The 21404-nt window shown below is 37.1% G+C and overlaps 1 protein-coding gene across 4 annotated transcripts in view; it reads left to right on the forward strand.

Annotated features, from left to right (window-relative positions):
- The window catches only part of CDK5RAP2 (CDK5 regulatory subunit associated protein 2), a 164700-nt gene that overhangs the window by 86670 nt on the left and 56626 nt on the right, over nucleotides 1–21404 (forward strand). For all 4 annotated transcript variants that reach the window (XM_069073810.1, XM_069073813.1, XM_069073811.1 and 1 more), the window contains 7 exons: nucleotides 395–492; nucleotides 2890–3020; nucleotides 4202–4311; nucleotides 5934–6053; nucleotides 11001–11105; nucleotides 13489–13676; nucleotides 18202–18661. In XM_069073810.1, the coding sequence (XP_068929911.1) occupies nucleotides 395–492; nucleotides 2890–3020; nucleotides 4202–4311; nucleotides 5934–6053; nucleotides 11001–11105; nucleotides 13489–13676; nucleotides 18202–18661 (1212 nt within the window). The remainder of the gene's footprint in view (nucleotides 1–394; nucleotides 493–2889; nucleotides 3021–4201; nucleotides 4312–5933; nucleotides 6054–11000; nucleotides 11106–13488; nucleotides 13677–18201; nucleotides 18662–21404) is intronic.

Consider the following 21404-nt stretch of genomic DNA (forward strand, 5'->3'; position numbering starts at 1 on the left):
TTGGTTGGGTCGTTAATTTCCACACTTTCAAGAGTGAGGGGGCTGATAAAAAGCACTTTTTGTACTGTTGTAAAAATGATGAACAACTGCTCAGATGGGTGAATGTTTCATGACAGGCAAATAACAGAACTATTAGTCTTCTTTAATAACAGCTGTTTATACGTTGGATGAATAGCTTTCAGCTTCAGCTCTGTACCAGGTGATAGACAACCGTTCCTCACTCTTCCTGCAGATGGTGGTCTCTAACTGTTACTTAGTGAAAGATTGCCATACTTGTTTTTTTAAATATGTATTTTTCAAATCCTACATCTATATATGTTTCCATGAATGTTGTATACAGATAAATACTTTTAACAGTCCTTCCTTAATATCATATGTCCATTGTTGTTTCCAGGAAAAGCAAGGATCTGAGTATGAAGAGCTGATTCATGCTTTAAAGAAAGAGCAGCACATTTATTCTGATTTAGTAAAAGCCCTGACAGACTCAGACAGGTAAGTGTTTTAAAATCTCACACACAAAAGAATATCTTGGAAAAGTCTTATAGCACTGGTAATCGCAGCAAATCTATACCATTTGCTGTAGAAAAAGGACATAGAAGGTGATGGATGTGGTTGGACAATTACCACTTTATCAGTTTATTTAGCAATCTGATTTATTCTCTTTCTGCCAAGAAGACTGTGTTCTGAATAGGACATTTTGTAGCTTACAATAAAGCTATCAAACAGACTTAATTTTTACATGAGATTATTTCTTTCTCAGTTATGGAATTTATACCTTATTTAGTACAATGTCAAGGCAGTAATACTGGTCCTGCAGTTGAGACCCTCGTTCTGGCCCTAGGCTCTCCCAATAATTAATGGTGGAACCTTGGACAAGTTACTTTTTTGTCCATGGGCCTCCTTAAAAATAGAAAGTTGGACTGGATTATTCTTTGGGTTCTAGTATTCTGTGCTCTAAGATTCCTTCCATCTCTCAAAATTTCTAGGGATTTATGTCTCATAATCTTTAGTTAGAAGAACATTCTGGATAACTTTAAAACTTCAAATTTGAAGGAAATCAAGTATGAAAATAGTTTAAATTGTGTTCATCCTTAATGTGGTCAACATTAAGTATGACTTCCAGGATGTGGGCCTCTCTTAAAAGCCTTGGATACCATGGGGTTATCCCGTCAGGGATTAAGGCAATCATCAGGAATGTTAAGAGGAAGAGAGCAAATCTAATTTTAATTGTACAGTTTTTTCAACTAATAGTTCAGATATACTTTAGAGAGCTACCAGACCATATAGGCAGGCAACTGTCCATTATTGTACTTGACTAGAATCACTTAGAGCTTTGGATTTTGCTGCCAGTTTTATGAAAAGAGAAAACAGGTCTAGGTTAGCTGGTGGGATTGTTTCTTAAATTGTAATTGAGGGCTGCCAGGGTAATTTGCCAGGGGAATAACTACCAAGGATTCTTAAAAGCTTTTATGTTTATTGAATGTATGTCTTGTGGTACAGTGTATAGTGTCTGCGACATGCATTATAGTTTATGCTTTATATCTTGGATCACAAATATGGATGGGTCCAGTTTGATAGAAACTACCTCAATTATTTTTTCTTGGGCTATATAGAAAAAGGTGGAAGAATCTCTTTTTCTCAGGTTGGCATTGGTTATCCTTGGGAAGACAGCTGCAAAGAAAATGACTAATTCTTCAAATTCTTCAGTTCATGCCTTTTAGTAAAAAGAATATTACTAATAATAGCTAACATTTATATAGTACTTTAACCTTTGCAAAACACTTTACAGAGATCATTGTATGTGATCCTCAAAACAGTCTCGTGGAAGAGGCACTGTTCTTGTTTTATAGCTGAGGAAGTTGGAACTGGGAGAAGCTGCATGATTTGTGCAGAATTAGGCAGCCAGTGAGTGTCTGGGCTTCTGGGCTCCCAGGGCTTCGTCCACTTACTGCTCTTCCTTATATGTTTTAATTGAAGAAAAACTTTTCACCCTTAGGACTGAAGAAGTTCCTATCCCCTTAAGTCATCAAAATATGATCCTTTTAGAATAGAGTGAGCTTGAAGGTACCTTAGAATGTAGGATATTAGAGAACAGAAGATGTTAGAACTCTTTCTTTTAAAGATGACTTAGCTCACCCTCTTCATTTTCAAGTGAAAAAATAAGCCGAGACGGGGAGAGGTCTTGCCCCAGGTTCCATAACCAGTTAGTGGTCATAAAGAATCACTTCTCTAGGGAGAAAAGAGAAAGAGGACCTTTGCATAGCTTTCAAAAAAGCATTACTCTTTTTGTTTGGGGGAGCATTAATGTTAGATTTAGGTGTGTATACTTTTCACCTTGTCAAAAAGTAGAAGAGAGAATGAAGCAATTGTTTCTCCCAGTGCCTAATAGCAGGAGTTTAGCTAAAACAGTCTTTCTTTTTTTCTGGTAAAATTCCTCCTCAGTGCTGTGCTGTGACATGATGGTAAGATTTTCTCTCTGCCTTCCAAATTGATCATTATTATTGTCATGAGATGGAACCAGGGAAAAGTTCTGAACAGAGTTCCTTCCCTTGTAGGAAAGTCTGCTTTACAACATACAGTTCTTCAAGCAGTCAGCATAGAAGATTAGATATAATGGTTTATTTTCATCTCAATAGACATTGATTTATGTGTGTAACTCAGTGGAGGAAGAGGAGAGAGATATCTGAAGGGGGAAGTAGCAGCTGCTTCTGTGGAATACATCCTTTAGAGAAAGCTTCATAGCAGAATACGGGCTGTGGCATAAGAGTAAAATCTTTTTATGTTTGGAAGGAAGACTTTCTGTATCTTTTAACATATAGTATACATTATAATTATTAGGTAACAAAATGTGTTTGGTTTTATAATATTTTGTATCTTGCTTTTGCAAAGTATCAACAGAGTGCAGGCCGAATTAAACAACATTTTTTCACTGCGAAAGCAGCTAGAAGAGGATGTCCTGTCTTACCAGACCTTGCGCAAGACCCTAGAGGATCAAATTAATGAAATTAAAAGGCAAGAAGGTACATTGACTTGTAAATTCATGGTTAATTAGGCTTTTTCCTATGCTCTATCCCTTTCACTGCTTTGTGTGAACTTTGAGGTGGTGAGGACACTTAAACACAGGATCTACCAAAATTTTATTAATAACCCTTTCTGCTGGCCTCCATTTTATTTTTAGTACAAGTACCCAACTGCTTCAGCAGGCAAGGTATTTGCACAGGGACCCTCTTTTTTTTTTCCTCTTGAAGCAAATTTTAGTAATTCTGTGGCACTTCAGCTGCAGTGATGATTTCAGGTTGCTTGCAGTTCCTATCATCAGAATTTACTGTTTTCTGCATAAGTTAAGGATCCCTGGCTCTTTGTAATCTTGTGGCTTGAGGATCACTTTCCCAGCTGAGGAATTTTCACATTTTTACTGTGATCTGATTGACAGTCCTTGTTGAGAGGCACAGACTCTGTATACCAATGATACATACTTAGAACAGCTTATAGAGCCATGTCAGGTAGATCTTTTGTCAGTTTGAATTAAGTCCATTGGAGACATTCAGAGTTCCTTCACCTAAGAGCAGAGTGTCAGCAGATATTTAATTCTGTTGGGGGCAGGGGGAGAGGATATGATTTGACTTTGATTAAAGCTAAATTACAAATGTAGCTGTGTTTGCCCATATTACTTTAAGGGTTTGAGGTACCTGCTAGTTACACTATAACCTATTTGGAACAGATAATTATGCAGTTGCTGGTGTGTATAGATTTACCTTCATCTTAGACTCATGCTTAAGTCATTCATGGTGTCACTGCTCTGTGAAGAATGTGGGACCAATGAGTTTTAAGTTCTGCAATGCAGTGTAAGTGTTGTAACTTGGTTTACCTAGCATCTTCCCCTTGAGGTTTGCAGCTAATATTCTCGTTATCTTAACTAAATTAGAATAACTTGAGGTCTTGCTTGTAGTGCATATTTTCAAGCAGAACACTTATTGTGTAAGTTATAATTCAATTAGAAAACTGGTATGCCCAATAGGATATAGCAAATGCCTCAGAGGAAAAGAGGGGAAAACAGTCTTCGACTCTACAGGAAACAAATTCTTTCAAAGTGCCTCTGCTTGCCTTTCCAGAGTTAAGTCTAAGGTTGGCTTTGTTAGAAGACTTTGTGTCACTCATCAATGATATTTCTGACATTCTTTTTTTTTTTCTCTTTTGACAGAAGAATCCATTTCATTTTATAGTGATCAGACGTCCTATTTGAGCATTTGCATTGGTGATCATGATCGTTTCCAGACAGAACATTTGTCTCTAGAAGAACTTAAACAAAGGGTATTAACTAGTGGGCTAATTTGCTCCCTATTAGAGCTGAGTTTTTTCATCATCATTTCTAGCAGTTGTCTCATAAAAGAGGCCCTAGATTCGGGAAGTCTTATTACTTTTCTCCCTCCTATTAAATAATTCTACTAAAACAGTAAAGGTTTACATCATCTTTAAACTGGAGGTAATCATGTTAGGTTGCCAATCAGTGTTAGCATTTCTGGAACTCTTTGATTGGAAATGCCCTCAGAGTCTGTGACATTAAATTGGCCAATTAAATTGGCATGATTTATGTGATTTCAGTGTTTGGGAATCCATAGGTAACTGAGGGTAAGTATGAGTATATTGAGCACTGGTCTCAGTTGAGTTCTTATTGTGATGGTCAATTTCACTAAACTAAAAAAGTCCATATATAGCATATGTTTATTAAGTGCTGCTTGCATGCCCAGCACTGTGATACTTACTGTGGATAATATAAAAGAAATAGAAATAGCAGTCAGGCAGAAAATGTGGGTAGTACTCGTGAGGAACTAGTCTTGTTGGGACAGACAGGATACAATACACAGAAGAACAATCAAGAGTAGAAGCTAATACTTGATAACTAGTGGTTCATATTGTGAGTTCATTGAGTTCAGCAAAAGGATAGATGAGTCCATTTTTCTTCAGAATAGTGAGAGCAGCCTCTTGCATTCATGGATAACCTGGTATGTGTGACTGATTTTTATGGCCCTATAGCTTCTTTCCTCTGGACCATTGTAGATTTTTTCCTTCAAAATACGAAAAACCAAACCAAAAAAAGTTCTTAATGAAACTGTACAAAAGGAGGAAGGCATTGTTTCCTAATTCAGTTTCCAAATTCAATTATTTTTCCCAGGCCCCTCATTTCCTTTGTGAAAGAAGGCTTTTCATTTTTGTTTGTTTCTATCTCCTAGATTTTGCCCATACTGTTTTCTCTAATTCATTTCACTCTCATTTTCTACCTGTTGAGAATCAACTCATTCTTCAAGTCCTAGTTTTAGTGCTATTTTGTCTATGAAGTGTTTCTTGAACATTTTATTTTAGCCTTACAGTGAACTTCCCTCTCTCTGAGTTCCTTTAGCACTTATTGTTTTAAGCCATTTATTGGCCCATCAGTGCCTAAAGATGTGATAAGGTAATGAGACTGAATTCTTAACAAGCAGACAGGAGAGGGGGAAGGAAGAAGGAGAAAAGGAGGGTGGAATGGGGAGGGGAGGGTTTGGAGAGAGACAGGGACGCAGAGAGAAGTAATGGGTGACTGTGTTTCCAGTGGGTTAGTATGTTTCCAGAATCTTCTGTTCATCATCCACACTGTTAATTCATTCTGTGTAGTCGTGGTCTAGCTTAATAGGAAGAGCTTAGTTTCCATTTTGGCATTCTTGGGGAGTTAGAAATGCTTCTGTTATTCCCTTTGATTTTTCTGATTTTCCTGCCACTTGGTGGAGCAGGAAGATGAAGCAGTTATGTGCTCGTTTGATGCTGTATAAGTATATGGGGAGGATAGAGCAGCTCTTAATAATTATGGTATTGCATAACTTGGTATTGGGGTCCTACTTAAAAAAAATTGACTTGTTAAAATGAAGTCTATAGATCTTCTTTCTCTCTATTGCATTTAGGTTAATGAACTAGTGATGATTGTAAAAGCATTGCATTCGGATAACCAAGACCTCAGGAAAACTCTTTTTGAACGCTCCTGTTTGGGTGCACAGGAAAGTGGTACATTAACTCAAAGTGAGGTAAGAAGTGAGGTCTTTGCTTAAGTTTTGTTCCATTAAAAGTTAAAAATGTGTTTTTTATTTTTAAAAATGTCTCGGTTTCTCTATCTCCACCAACTTGGGAATGCAGGAGCTCCTCTCAGGCTGGATCCCAGTATTGGTCAGCCCAGGAGCTTTGATCTGTTCCATTTTTGTGACCTGGGTGGGCTCACTCCTTCTTTGGCAGCCTTTTAGTTCTCTTTTCTTGGGCCTCAGGGGGAACATTAGCTAGATTTAGCCCACTGCAGTTCAGAACTTCTGAGCTCAAGTGATCTACCATCTTCAGCCTGTCAGGTATTTGGGATTACAGGTGTGAACTGTTATGTCTGATTATTAGAGCATTTTTTTTTTCCTTTTCAAAAGGCTGAATCTGTGTTGAGGGCTTCAGGAATTTAGCTCTTAAGTGATAGTAGGATTGGCTTTTCAAATAGGCACTTTGCCATTGAAGTGATTCAATGAGGCAGGTTTTGAATTCCCATGCCTCTTATATAGAAACCAAAACCCTCAGAATTTGAATCATGCTTATATATGGTGGTCACAGAAATAAAATATCCAGTTTTATAGTGCCACTTTAGCAAAAATGATAGGGAGTTATTTAGATATTTTGGTAGTATGCATGTAGCTTTTATCAATTACCAGTTAAATATAAGTAAATGATTTAGTTTTAGTTTTGGAATGAAGATTTCGTTGCATCAGTCATGGACTTATTTTCTTTGTGGGCTTATTTTCTCATTAAAGGCACTGAAGACCATTCATCTCACTTCAGGTTTAGTGATTGGATGTCTCATTCACCTCTGGCACTCACCCTTATAAGATATTGTCAGTTTGAATGCTCATTCTGGTGGCCTTTTGTCCTTTTGATTTTTTTTTTTTCCTGGCATGTGATGAAGGTGAAGGTGAGGAAGACCATCAGTTGCTTCCCTTTAATCTCTATACCTTCACCTAAGTTCCTACAGATGTGTACTGCAGCATGAAATGTATTAGTGTGTGTTGTTACAGATGCAGTTGATCTGCAGAGTATGGCTGGCTCTTTCATTTGTTAGCTGGTATTGTTACAGAAGACAGCTCTCTTCCCCATGGAGTGTGTGGCAGGGTACAATAGGCACTTCTCTTACCTCTCTCCCTTGGGGTGCTATAAAATCTGTTCAGTTTTATGTCACGTTTAAGCAAGCTTAGACTGGAAAATAGATGAATGTAGACCATGGCTCCATTGCCCCAATTTTGCTTCTTTTCCTTGGCTGCAAGATCAAGAGAAGCTCAGAGGTAGTTTATGTCACTCTCGACCATCTGCTTTCTTTGAGGAAGAGAACATTATTGATTCTAACCTCCAGGGCACCAGATAATTTTGAAAACTAAGCATATTCTCAGCTTGTTGAGGAAAAAAGCAGTCTCTAGGTTTGTTTCCTCCAAGGAAATGTTTTTAATAATGAGGTTATTCTCAGTTCATTTGATCTTGAAATTGTGGGATTTTATTTTTTGGTTGTTGCCCTTTAAAAAAATAACTGTTAAACGTGGTTCTGACTCTTTAGAGAGCATTGTCTTTTTCTTCCTGTTCTGAGATCTTAATACTAAAAAATTTCAAATTAGAGAGATTTGTCTTAATGCTATTTTAAGTCCTTATCACTTCTCACCTAGACTATCACAGTAGCTTAACTGGTCTTCTTACCTCTATTTCTGCTCTCTCCCATTTGTCCTTCATATAGAAGTTACCTCTAGTTTCTACTCTCTCCTATTTCTCCTTCATATAGATATTAAATTAATATTCCTAAAGCACAGATCTGACCATTATGCTCCTCCACAAACTTCGATGGCTTCCTCTCACATTTTATCATAAGATAAAATACAAACTCCTTTGGCATCTAAATACCTTCACATTTTGGCTTTATCCCATCTTTCCAGTCTCATTTCACATTTATACTCCCTGTCATGCCTTCTGTCTTCCACCCAGACTAGTCTATTTCCTGTTCTCTATTCTTATCGTTTGATTTCCTTTCTCTGGTCTGTGATGATGTGATCCTTTTCCTTACCTTCATTAAGAATTCCAAGCTCTTTTCAGGGCTCAGCTTGAGTGCCTTTTCTACACAAGACCTTTTCTGAAATCACTACTTGTTAGTGCTGTTCCCCAATCATCTTTTTATTTGCTTTGTACTTTTCCATCTACATTATAATATAAACTCTTTGAGGTCTGGAATTATTTTGTTTTTGTTTTTCTCTTTCCAGCATCTAGTAAAATGCCAAGCACATTGCATTAATAAATGCTTGTTGAGTTAAATTTTCAGTATATGCTTCAATTTGATATTCTCTGTGAATTGCCCTATCATTTGTAGCCCTACTTCAAGTAGAAGTCCCTTTGTCCCCCTAAAAATGGAATTTGAAGATTAGTATGGAAAAGATGAGGCACCAGGGAGCGATGCCATATTGATGATTATCTTTGGGGAAAAAAAGCCTTGCTTCCATATACTTGCTTACCAGTATAAGAGAATTCTTTTTAGATGTGATTGTCTCAGGCTAATCAGTGACTGGTAGAAACATACCTCTCAAGGGCTCAGTGAGTCAGTAGCATTTTTTTTTTAACTCAAGTGCTAACCACTTGAGCATTTTGAGGAGCTGTGTATAATCCTTCCCTTCAGGTAATTGATGAGTCAAAACTTTTTTTTAAGTTTTAGAAAGATTTTCAATAGCTGTCTATAAAGACAAATTGGAACCTGTTCCCCAAAAGAAGGTAGGCAGTATGGCGATGATACCCCAAGTGTGATGCCATATGAAAAAGAGTTGATGGATAGTCTCTTCTAAAGAAGAGAAGACTTAGGGGAGACTTATTCCCTGTTATGACATAGCTGAAGGGCTTTCATGGGAAAGAGGGAGCAGATTTATGGATAGAACAGGGGGGCAGGGGACAGGGAAGTAGATCTTAACTCAAAATAAGAAAGCATTTTCTAATTAGAGTTATTCAGCAATCAAATGAGATAAATTCAAGCAGAAGCTGAATGACCACCATCCCAAATATTTTACTTTTTTTCTTTTTGGAGGGGCAATTGGGGCTAAGTGACTTGCCTAAGGTCACACGGCTAGTATTTTATGTTAAGTGTCTGAGGCTGGATTTGAACTCCGGTCCTCCTGATTCTAGGGCCGGTGCTCTATTCATTTCACTGCCAATCCCAAATATTTTAGAGAGAATTCCTGCTTGGTTTGAACTGGATGATTCTTTCCATTCCTGAGATGCTATGATTCTATGAATTTGTGCTTAATCCTGAACTGACCAGATAGTTTAGTCCACTGGATTAGATTGACTCCATGGATATGCTGATACATTCCAAATTTTCATAAACATTAATGAGAAGGATACTGATATATGCCTATAATTGAAAACCTTGCTTAATCAGAATATCTTAGAAATGGGTTACCCTGGCATATGGAATATTGTGGCCAACAATTATATTGAAAAACATTTTTGTTTAATAGCTCACATTTTTAGAGTGATTTAAAATTTATAATGAGTTTTTCTCTACAACAGCTTTCTAAGGTAGCTAGTGCAAGTATATAAGTATCTCTGTTTGATAGATGGCATTGTTGAGACTCAGAAGTTAAGTGTATAGTCCATAGTCATGTGGCCGCTATGGGGTAGAGCCATATCCAATATTCTTTTCTCTATCTCATTCCTCACTTAAAAATCTTTCTTAAATTGTCTTATTAGATAGAGTGTATTGAACATAATTCAAGCTTGATTTAATGACTGAGGATCTTGTAGTACCTTAGGATCATCATTTCAAGCACCAATTCTTTCAAGTCCTGGACTGTAAATATAGATGTAGAAGGTAAACAGAAATGATCTATGGACTGAATCCAGGATTACTTTTGACTAAATCCTAACTATTAGTTTGTTTTCTTCTATTGTTCCCCTTTGGAAGTGGAATTCACAAAACCAAATTCAGTTCCTTTGGGATTCCAATGAGTTGCCTTCCAGTGAAGGTATCTTTATGGTAGATAGGGAATAATATGTGGAAGATGAAAACCGGGTTTAGAGGGTCATAGAATTGACTGATTGACCAATGGCAGAGATTCACTAAGTAAATTGGTGGGGTATATTTCCATAGTTCTGAAAAGTTCTATTGTTTTCTGGGAATGCCCAATTCCACTTTCATTTGGAAGAGCTATGCCCAAATAGCTTGTGAACATAACTGTAAATCTGTTGCAGAGGCCAAAAGATCACTACAGCCCTCTAACGAATCATTTCTAATCTGTTACATGATTAGCATAGAAACTTCCTAAATTTGACTTTTCAAAAAAATGTTAGACTGTCATACTGGCTTTTTAAATAAAATGCCCTTCATTCTAAAACTAGACGTATTCTTCTGGCTTTTGTGCATTCATTAGTGATTATAAGTCTTTGTCAGTAAAGTGGCAGTATGACTGGTACTGTCCCTTTCTCCTTTTTGGATGTATGATGGTTGAGAAAAGTGGCTTGCTTGTTCTCTATAAGTAAAAGTGATACATCCATTTGGCATGTTGTAAATTTCCTTTAATACCTTCTCAGGACTTTATGTTTTCAGTTCCATCAATAGTAGAGAGTCTCCTTAATTCTCTATACTTTTGTGTAATTTGTAAGTGAATTTAGCCTGCATAGAGTGAAGAAATGTCAGCAAAGCAAGAGACAAAATACTCAATTTCAAGCAATTTGATGAAAACATAGAAGGGTGGTAAGAAAATGTTTCTGACTGATTTCCTGAGAAAAGGGGTCTATAAATTGTTTTGTTCTTGGTTCTAGGTAGCCTTTTGTGGTTTTATTGGAATTAACGAGTCTAACTTTGATTAATTTTTATTTTAGCAGTTTGGCTTTTTAAAAACTTTGCTTTTTATATGTTATCAATTCATCAAATATTCATTGAACACATTTTTTGCTTTATTTTTGCATTATTTTATCCTCTCTAGAACCTGGGGAGTAAGGAAGATGACGAGGATGCTACAAAAGCTGAAGATGTTGATGATGATGAGAAGAACTTATTGAGTAGCCCCCAGCCATTGTGGGGCAATGAGGTAGGACTGTGTTTGCAAGTCTGGATGTTAACACCCTCTCCCCTTTGTTCTCATACCCCTCCAACATCTTTATTTGTAGCAGTATTTTCCAGTTCTGATTTGCCCATAAACTGTTAATACATGGAATATTAGCAGTTAAGGAGAACTTATAAATGGGGCAGCTGAGAGTCGGATAAGTCAAGAGATTTGCCCAAAGTCACACAGCACTTTTAAGTTGTTGAGTAGGGTCCAGATCCTTGCCTTCTGCCTCCTAGCCTTGGGTTCTTTTCCTTGATCTCACTGCCTCCCAAAATAGAACTCATTTCAGTGATAAAACTGGGCTCACATTTGGCATCCCCAGGACTTTCACCAGAATGGATACTATTTGTAGAATTAGAAAAGATAATTTTAATTCCATAGTGGTTAGCTGCTACTCAGAATAGTCCTGTAGGCTTACAGTGAACTTTTGGGTACAGCATTTTTCTGTATTTCCTTGAAACAGAACCCAAAAGATATTTAACTTTTCTGTGCCTAATCTCGGGAATGTTGGTATTGAACTGGGTCTTGGAGGTCCCTGCTAGTTCTAACATTCTGCATTCTGAGGTTCCTTCCAAATGTTAGGTTCTTTGATCTACATTTTGGAGTAAAAGATATAGGGATGGGGAAGGGAAAGGTGAGTGTATAGGTTTGTTTTTCATGGATGGTACAGATTAATATACAACTCTATTGAAGAAGTGGAGGAAAGTGACATTAAAATTAAGATACTTGTGCTCAGTTAGAATCCCTGGCTTCTGCTTTATATTAACTTTCCTAATCAGAAGTCTTTAAACTGGATAGTGAGAAATAATTCATTATAAATAAGGGGATGTGTTTTTGAGAGGCTTGTGTTTGATTAAAAAAAAAACCCCTTAGTATCAGGAGCAGGGAAGTAGGAGGAAAATGATTTATAGGAAATTTGCCACTTTACAATAGGAGAAAGAATATTAATTGCTGCACTTCAAGGCATGCCTAGTACAAGCTTTAACTAGATTCAACTCATGCAGTTCCCAAGGGGACTGCAGTGACCTAGGAAGGTGGATTCATAAATAACATCTTCATGGGATTTATGAACTATCCACCTTCCAAATTAGACAAATCAAAGTGAAGTTAATTAGTATGTGTATATAAGGAATGTAGAATAAGGGTGAATTATAAAATATAATGAAAGTCTAGATAAAATATTTTAGTGGCTTACTTATACTACCCTCTTTAGTGGTTTTCATAGTAACTATAAAGATCTCAAAGCATATGCAGTTTTATTCATATAGAAAATTCTTAATAAGTGCCTGCTGTATTCAGTACATTGTACTAGATATTGGAGGGAAGACAGAAGGATTAGGAAACATGTCTCTGCATTCCAGGAGCATACCCTTCAGGAGAGCAAGTTAAACACTTATATAAATAAATATACAAATTTGAACACAGGCGTAGAAGGTGCTCTCACCTAGAGCCTTTCCTGATAGACTTAGTAGTATTCTCTTCTTTCTCAAATTAGCATGTATGTATATATTTATTGATAGTATAATCAAATCTTCTAGTAGAATGTAAACCACTTGAGGGTGGGGACTATTTTTAAATTTTGTTTCTTTCTCCAGAGGGCAACACAGGGCCTTGCACTTATGGCCTTAGTGAATTAATTTGAATTGAATTAAATGAGATCAGATGAGGACAAAAATCACATTGGAGCTGATATCCTTAACTCATTGTCCCTGAGGCCTGCCTGGAATGGCTTTAAGTAAAATAAATTTTGACCATGTTCTTTGTTAATCCCCATGGAGATGCTAGAATTCTCTGGATGAAGCTGACAAGGGACCTTTCTATGGTCACTGAGCCAGTCTGTGAGAGAATTGTGTGTGGTAATGTATGTAAAGAGCTCTATTTGTAGGGTTGTATGATGTATGTCAAGTGCTTTGTAAGCCTTTACGCACTGGATAAATGTCAGCTAATATTGTTATTACTCTTATTAGGAGACACACCAGGTCTTAGCACACCAGTTTGGAAATCATCTAGTAGACAGAGGATTGGCATTCTCTCACAAGTGCTGTGCCAAAGTTGTGATTTCTTTCTTTCCAGGATTGTGAAATCAGTTTAGCAATAGAAGCAGACTTGAATGCATATAGATCATTGTTAGAAGCAGTTGATGGAGGGACTGATGCTGCTATTGGAGGAAACACTAATTATATTCTGAGAGCTCTTGTAGGTCGTCAGTCTAGAGATTCTTAAAACAGGAACTAAATGGCACAGCAATCGACCTTCATCATAATAAAAGTCCATGCTTGGCATATGTGCTTTCAGGGAGCTGATATCTGTCAGTCAGCTATGGAAGAATTCATATTTTGGTTGATTGAATCATTCTTTCCCCTAGGTGACATTGGACTATTCTAAATCTTTGTGTAAAAATGGATATTCAAGGAATCAGGATGCTTCTCAGCTAGATTTTGATGTAGTTGGTGACTCTTATAGCCCCAAAGACAAATGTCAACATGGAGGCGAGGAGATGAAGTTGTTCCCTTCGTCTTTAAATGAAAATAGAACATTATTGCTGGAGCCCAGGTATGTATGAGGTTTGTGCTTTGCTTTTGACAGTGTTTCTAGTTGAAAGGAGATAAAAGTAATTTTGTTGAAGTGAATTTAGATAATGGCACTGTCTAATTTACCTGAGAGAGAGAGACTGAAATGGTTCTGAAGGAATCTTGCCAATCATGCAATTAAGTAATTAGACTGCATGCTATCAGTAGTAAGGGAAAGACAAAAAACACATGTAAATCCATTACAGAGATAAAAAAAAAAGTTTTTCTCCAAGTATTGTCTAGCTTTTGGAGAGAAGAATCAGTAGTACATAAATCTCTTTTTGCTTTTGGAACGTCTTTTTAATATAAATCAGCTATGACTCTGGTGTTTAAAGTCTGGATTTAACTATAAGTCCCTTCCCAGCAATTAGATCTGTCCAAGGATGGAACATGCAGCTTCATAAGGTGTGATGTTGCCATAGGTAGTCATCTAGAGACTGGGTGTCATGTGACAGAAGAAAACATTGTGGACCTTATTTCTTGATGGGAAAATGCTGTTTGGGAATGCTGATGTATGAAAATGCTGATGGGAAAATGGTGTTTTCTTCTAAATTAATTTCAATAAGAAACATAATGAGCATATATTAAGTTTGAGGCACTCTGCTCAGTGCTAGGGATGCAAGGAGAAGAACTGTGAGAGTCCTTGCCCTCAAGGAGTTTCTGTGCCAGGAGGGGATGTAGTATACGTGCAAATAAGTACAGTACAAGGAAATCTGAGGAAGGAGAGAACACTAGCCAGTGAGGGAGTCAGGGATGACTTTGGATAGGAGAGGGCACTTGAATTGAGCCTTGAAAGATGAGAAGGCTGCTGAGAAGTATAAATGAGGAAGGAATGAAGTAAATTCTGGGCAAGGGGAGTGGGACTTCATAACTTTAGCAGTATTTTAGAAGTTATTCCTTAAATACATGACTATAAAAAAAACTTTCCATTTCAGCATGACAACAACAGTAGCCAGGCAGTATTCTGTCTCTTTTATAAATGTAGAAAATGAGTACATAGAAAATTGACTGAGGATACAAGGAAAATTGCCCATGTCTCCCGGGAAAAGGCAAGCTGGGAATAGATCCCCAGAGTATTTTCTTGCTATTGGAGTGTGAAGATCTTCTTTCCTCTGTGGTTAATAAAGTCTTAGATTTTTGTGCATTAAGCAAAAATGTGATTCTGCTTTCTAGATTAGCATAAACATGAACTCATTTCAGTTTTCATCTCTTGGAGGGAGACCCGAGCTGTAAAATGAGCTGCTTGGGCTGGATGAGACAGACATTATGACATAGTGGATAGAGGGCTGACTTCAGAGCCATGAAGGCCTGAGTTAAAATTTGGCATCAGACACATGCTGTGTCTATGACCCTGGGCAAGTCACTTCTCAGTGCTTGAGGGAAATCTAACACTAGAGGTTGCTAACCTGCCCTGGGAGAAGAAGTTTCTTCATCTGAGGGGGTTTTATACCAATGAAACCACAAGTCTAATTCCTAGTGCCTATTTTCCTGATTTAGGTGATCTCTACAGTTCCTCCTAATCTCTAGCATTCTATTTTTCTAAAACCAAATTGCACACACTATATATTTTTTTTTTTTTGGTAAAAAATTAGTTCCAAGACACCTCCCCTATTGTTTTGTTAGAAGTCATTGACATGATTAAATTTGTTAATTATTTTATAATTTTTATTTTATAATAGTTTTTTATAATATTTATTTTATAATAGTTTCTGTGACAGCATGCCTGTTTTCTTTTTCATTTATCTGAGAAAACAGTTTTTATGACTGGGAACAAATGTCACTAACTTTGTTCATATATATACTATATACATATATATACTATATATACTAAGTCTTTTTCGTTGTTATCCAAAGAGTATAAATAATAAGAAAAAAATTCTGACAAGTGAGAATATTTTTTTATTATAATAATCATGGACCAATATCAGTAAATAGTAAAATATGTAATCAAATTCTTTCTTAAAATGTATATTTTGCATAAGAGAGCCATTCTTTGGTCACTTATACTTTGTGAGTTTTGTGGTAACTGAATTGAAGCTGTGTAGTTGAAACTGTTATAAGGCTATTTCTTCTTTTCAAAGGAACATCTCCAGAATCTGTTAGTCACTCTGGATATAAGAACCTATCCCAATTATGAAACTCTGTATTGTGGTTCTTTTGCGAACATTTCAAAGTATGTGCACAACGTTGGTGAAAACCGATGATAATGTAACTAACTGAGATGAAGAATAAAGGGTAAATGAGTTGGGGATGAATTTGGATCCTAACTTTTAAAAACAAAACAAAAACAAAAAATCCTTGGTAGGAAAAAATCTAAAGTCTTAGAAGCATAGCATCTTAGAATTTGAAGGTACCTTTGCTGCTCTGATTTGTTCTTAAAGCAAGAATTTCTTCTCCTGTCACATGATCATCCAGCTTCCACTTGAATACCTATGGAGATGTCATTACTTTATGAAACAGCTTGTTCCACTCTTGGATGGGTCTATTTGCTAGTGAGTTTCTTATATAAATTTTCCTCTCTGGAATGTCTCCTCATTGGTCTGTTCTCTAGAACATAGCAGAATTAATCTAGTTCTTTGAAATGCCAGCTTTGCAGATATTTGAATGCTGAACATGCTTCTCTTCTCCTTTCCCCTCCCCCTCTGCCCAGTCCTTCACCATCCTGATTGCCTTTCTGTGAATGCACACCAGTTTGTCAGCATTCCTCTTCAAATGTGGTGCCCAGAAATGATCACAGTATTCCAAATTGGGTATGACTAGAATGTAGTGGAATGGTCATTTCCTGTGATTTAGCCGCCACACTTAATGTAGCCTAAGATTGTTAGTTTTTTTTAATCATCCACATTATCCTGTTGGCTCATTCAGTTTTGTGCCACTTCACTATATTTCCAGTTAGAAATATATCCATTTAGAAAGTAATTTTAGATCTGAAGCTAAAGATACCTGGCAGAAGAATAGGGTAAGCCAATCCCACACCTACTTCAGAGAGCTCCACCCTCTTAGACTCTTGGACATGTATCTTCTACCAGAGGCAGTGAGTAGGGTGTGGTGAAAAAGGGAATGTATTCCTAAACATAAATGACCACTTGTGCAAAAACACACAGGGACTGGAGATGAGCACTTTGACCATAACAGAGAGTAGATGAAGGGCTAGTAATTTGAAAGGATACTGCAGTGGTAGGTGGGAGCCAGATTATAGGTGATTTTAAATATCAAGCTGAGGATTTTTAATTTTGTCATAGAAGCAAATTGGAGGCATTATATTCTTTTGAATTTTAATTTTTTAAAATGTGTGGGGTGTGACATGGTCAGATCTGTGTTGTAGGAATGTCAATTTGACAGCTGTTTGGAGAGGGTGCATTTGAAGGGGCAGAGACTGAGTGAGGGAGACCAAGTAGGAGGCTGTTGTAGTTATCGTAGTAGTTCAGATAAAATGTGATGAGGACCTGAAGGCAGCGTAGAGACTTGGGAGGACAGAGATGGGGATGGACTGGAGAAGGTTTATGGTGGAGTTTTACCACTTGGGCCAAAGAGATGGTATTTCCAGTGTGGAACTACTACAGATTTTATGTAGACCACAGTCTGTCAGGCTTACTTTTTTCCCTATCTGTCCCTTGGAATTGGTATGCTGCCTAAGCTTGTTATACCCTCCTGATTTATTGTCCTTTTTCAGAATTTTTTTACTCAAGGGCCACCTTCACGAAGCTTTTTCTCAGATTTTGTCCAGAGCACCTTGTTTGGCTTTTCGTTATTACCTGTACCATACCTCACCTTGTGTCACATTTATTTTGTATAGCTTCTATTCCTTTCACCCAGAAAAATGTATGATCCTTGAGAGGCATAGACTGTCATTTAAAAATTTGTTTCCACAGTGCCTAGGACAGTACTGTACACAAAGTGCTGTAAGAGTACTTACAGGACTAAGCATCCAGAGACTTGGGTTTGAGTTCCCTTTGATCTAAATAAATTGTCTGACTTTGGAAAGGTCATTTTACCTGTCTGGGCCTCAGTTTCCTTGACTGTAATATGAGAAGGTGCTAGATATTTGTGGTCCCTTCCAGTTCTAAGACTTATATGGAAGAGGGATTAAATTTATTGTTTGGTCACAGGGCAGAACTAGGAAAGTTAGGTGGAAGCTACAGAGGCAGATTTCATTGGAAAGAAAAACTTCCTAGCAATGAAAGCTGTCAAAACTGGAATGGACTCTTTGTAGGTGTTAGTGAGCACCCCATCACTGGAGTTGGAAAGCATCATCTACATGCCTACTTTTTAGGAGTGTTGTAGAGGCAAAGTTCTGTTCATGGATGGGCTAGACTAGGTGACCTCTGAGGTCTTCTGCAACTCTCAAGTGTTGTGATTTGAACTCAAATCTCAGGCCCCTTCCAGCTCTAGCTTTTTATGATTCTACCATCACTGTAGGGTATGTTGAGTTGCTGGAATGAGTATACAATACGATTTGTGTTCTAAAAATCTAAACTCACCATTTTTCTCTCTTTGCGGTAATATAGACCAGAGCTTATGAAGGCTGTAAGTGAACTACTCCTGGAACATCTGGGCATGACTGAACAGGAACTTTCTGGTTGTGATCTAGAGGATAAGAATGAAAAGGCTCTTAAGCAAATAATTATTCAGCTAAGAACTGAGCTCCGACGTTTTAAACAGGTCAATAAATTTTTAAGGCAGCATGTAGACCTGAAATCGGTATTTGATGGAAAGGAAAGATTTTATCCTGCTGCAACAGCACACCTTAATAAGGCAATTGAATTGTCCATGGTGGAAGTGAAAGATTCAGTTACACAAACAATGAACTCGGAGGGCTACACCATGAAATTCAGACACGAAGGGAAGAAAGATGCTGCAGAAGAAAAACCAAAATATTCAGTATTAAATGCAGAACATCAGCACGAAAAAGTGTATAAGATGCCAGAGCAGCAGAATGTTCTTCCTCTTCCAGGCGTAATACACAAAGTATGTTTCCTTTTTCCTTTTCTTAAAAGATACTCATTTGTCTGCATGTGTGTGTCCACTTGGGAGTGGTAGGGATGAAAATACATAAGGGGCTCCCCCTCCTCTGCCCCCCAATTGAACTTGAGCATTATTTAGTAGCACTTCCTGTTTTGGAACTGGGTCTCCTACTATGTAAAATCCCCTCAGGAACGTTTCATTTGGGCAGTTGAAGTGAAATCATATTTAAATATTGTACCCTGGAAGTGGTTTCATCACATGACATTCTCAATGTTGATTTTTAAAAAATTAGTGCAAGTACTAAGATGAATGGATGAGGACTCAGAGTCCTGGGTTCCTGTTCCTTCTGGGGTGGTTTTGGTCCTGGTTAAGCCATTAAAAAATTCCCATGGGATTTCGGGCAAATCCCTTTCCCTTTCTCAGCTTCTTTAAAATGATGGGGTTAGACTAGATAAGGAGCACCCAATTCAGTTGTTCCTTTGTTTTATATTACTAACCTCTTTTCAGCACTGCTATCTAAATACTCATTTCTCTTTGTAAGGATTTGCTAATAAAATTACATGTTCTTCTGAGCCAAAAGGTCAGAGTGTTTCTATATGAGATGGGTTCTACGTTTCCTAAGGTAACTTTTCACTGGTCCTTTCTAAAGTTCAAAATGTTATATTCTGAGATTTTACTTCTCAGCTGAGATTCAACCTCACTGAGTCTCTCTTTTTCATCTGTGAAGTGGAAATAATACATTATGTGTAGAGTTGTTGTGAGGACATTGCTTTCTAAAACTTAAGTACTTGAGAAACATGAACTCTTTTTTTTATTAAGGCCCCTCTCAGCCCAAATGTTTCATGTTCTAAGGACCCTTCAAGTTCTGATTATCTGTGTGGTATCAACAAGAGACTTTTATCCAAGTCCCTCTTTTTACTAATTTTTTAATAGCATAGAACATAGTCCTGTAGAAAGTTCTTGAATGCTTCCTTTTGGTTTAGTGTTACAACTTTCAGATTTTCAAATTTTCTTTCATATTTTAAGAAAAAAGCACATATGTGAGGCTTCTAGTACAAGAGTGCTTATTTCCAAGTATGGTGCTTTAGTGATGACTTTTCCTATTCTATCTCTGATGGCTGTTTTGGATCTGAAAAATGAACTGTAACAGTGCTTCATAACACAGAAATAGAGAATTAAGTTTATTTTCTGACCACCAAATTACTGCTTTTATCCATACCAAAGAGCGTTAGCTATATCATTAGTAAAATTGCTTTTGATTGTTTTAAATTATGCACCAAAACTATAATTTCTGGAAAAGGGTTTTCTAAAGATATCTGAGTAGACAATAAAAAGACATTGCTGTGGTATTAATGACAACTGAGATGAACATCTGTGTAATTTTGGCTGGTGCTTCAAATGTTCATTCTCATTTATATAGCCAGCATATATCCTTGGTTTCATACCTGTTTGTTAGGAAAGGTAGTTCTTAATTGTATTTTTGAGATATAACTTTTTCCTAGCAAATGGAGCAGTAAGAGTATTGCATTCCCTCCTCTCCCCACCTCCTGCAAGATATGTAGTTTGGAATAATTTATGTTGTTGGTCATTTAGATGGGAAAAAAATGTGAACAAAGCTAGATCTCCAAATGCTCTCGATTTTATTTCAATCAAATTTACCAGATAGAAAATTTGGAGACTCAGATAGAGGTTGCAGAATTGTATGTGGGCCAAAGATGATTGTTTTCTATTAAAAAAGAATGCTTTTACAGTGGCAAAAGTAGAGCCACCTATTGGGAATGTGGGTTCTAGACCATCCAGTGGGAAATATTGTCATTCCGTGGCTACCTGGACCACCCATGAAAGGGGATGTAGGCATTAGCTTAAGCAGTGTTACTGTGTCAGAGGGAAGGTTAGGAGAGTTTTGATCACCTTCTATTTTAGTGTCTTTGTTATAATTACTAATCTGTAATATGGCCATGCTTCCTGAAGCTCTTTATGTATATACTTGAGCTTGTTGCCCTTTACTGCTATGATTGGTGAGTTCTCATGGCCGTTTTCTTCGTGGGTCTCTTTTCTGTCTCATTCTTTGGTGTCAGCTCTCAGGTCTTCCTGCTCTCAGTGTGCTTCTTGTAGCTCTCTGCCTTCTAATTTGCTTCTTTTAATCTCTATTTCCTGGAAAAGCTTTTAGAGCTGCATGTAGGCAGCACTGCATCGTAGAAAGGGTCCTGGACTGTGATTTAGTAGAGATCTGGGTTTGAATCTGTTGAGCTTCAGTGTCCTCATCTGCAAAATGAGTGATTGTGGGGGTCAAATGAAATAATGTATGTAAAACACTTTGCAATTCTTAAAGTTTTATAAATGCTAGCTGTTACTAATATTGATGTTATTAATATCAACAATATTAATGTGAAAAGCTGCTGTTAGTAATAATACTGATATTAGTAATATTAAGCAAACATTTCTCAAGCCTTAAGATTTAATAATATTAATAATAAGAGTAATAGAACCTAAACAAGGGCCTGTGAACAGTGTTAGAGTTTGGATGTATTAATTTTATGCTATCTCCTTGACTGTTCAGAGGCCTCCTCTGTTTACTGCTGGATCATAAATAGTCGAGGTTTTCAGAGAAGTAGCCCTCTAATAAGTGAGGCATGTGTTTTATATGCCTTCTTTTCCTTACTAAAGAATAAGTTCCATGAAAACTGGGATTCTGCCTTCTCTTTCCTTAATAATGCCTAATTACAATAGTACTGGGTATACAATG

Source organism: Petaurus breviceps, unplaced genomic scaffold, assembly GCF_028583685.1.
Source record: "Petaurus breviceps papuanus isolate PSGF00001 unplaced genomic scaffold, PetGlider_PUasm1.0 90879, whole genome shotgun sequence".
Classification (NCBI taxonomy): domain Eukaryota; kingdom Metazoa; phylum Chordata; class Mammalia; order Diprotodontia; family Petauridae; genus Petaurus; species Petaurus breviceps.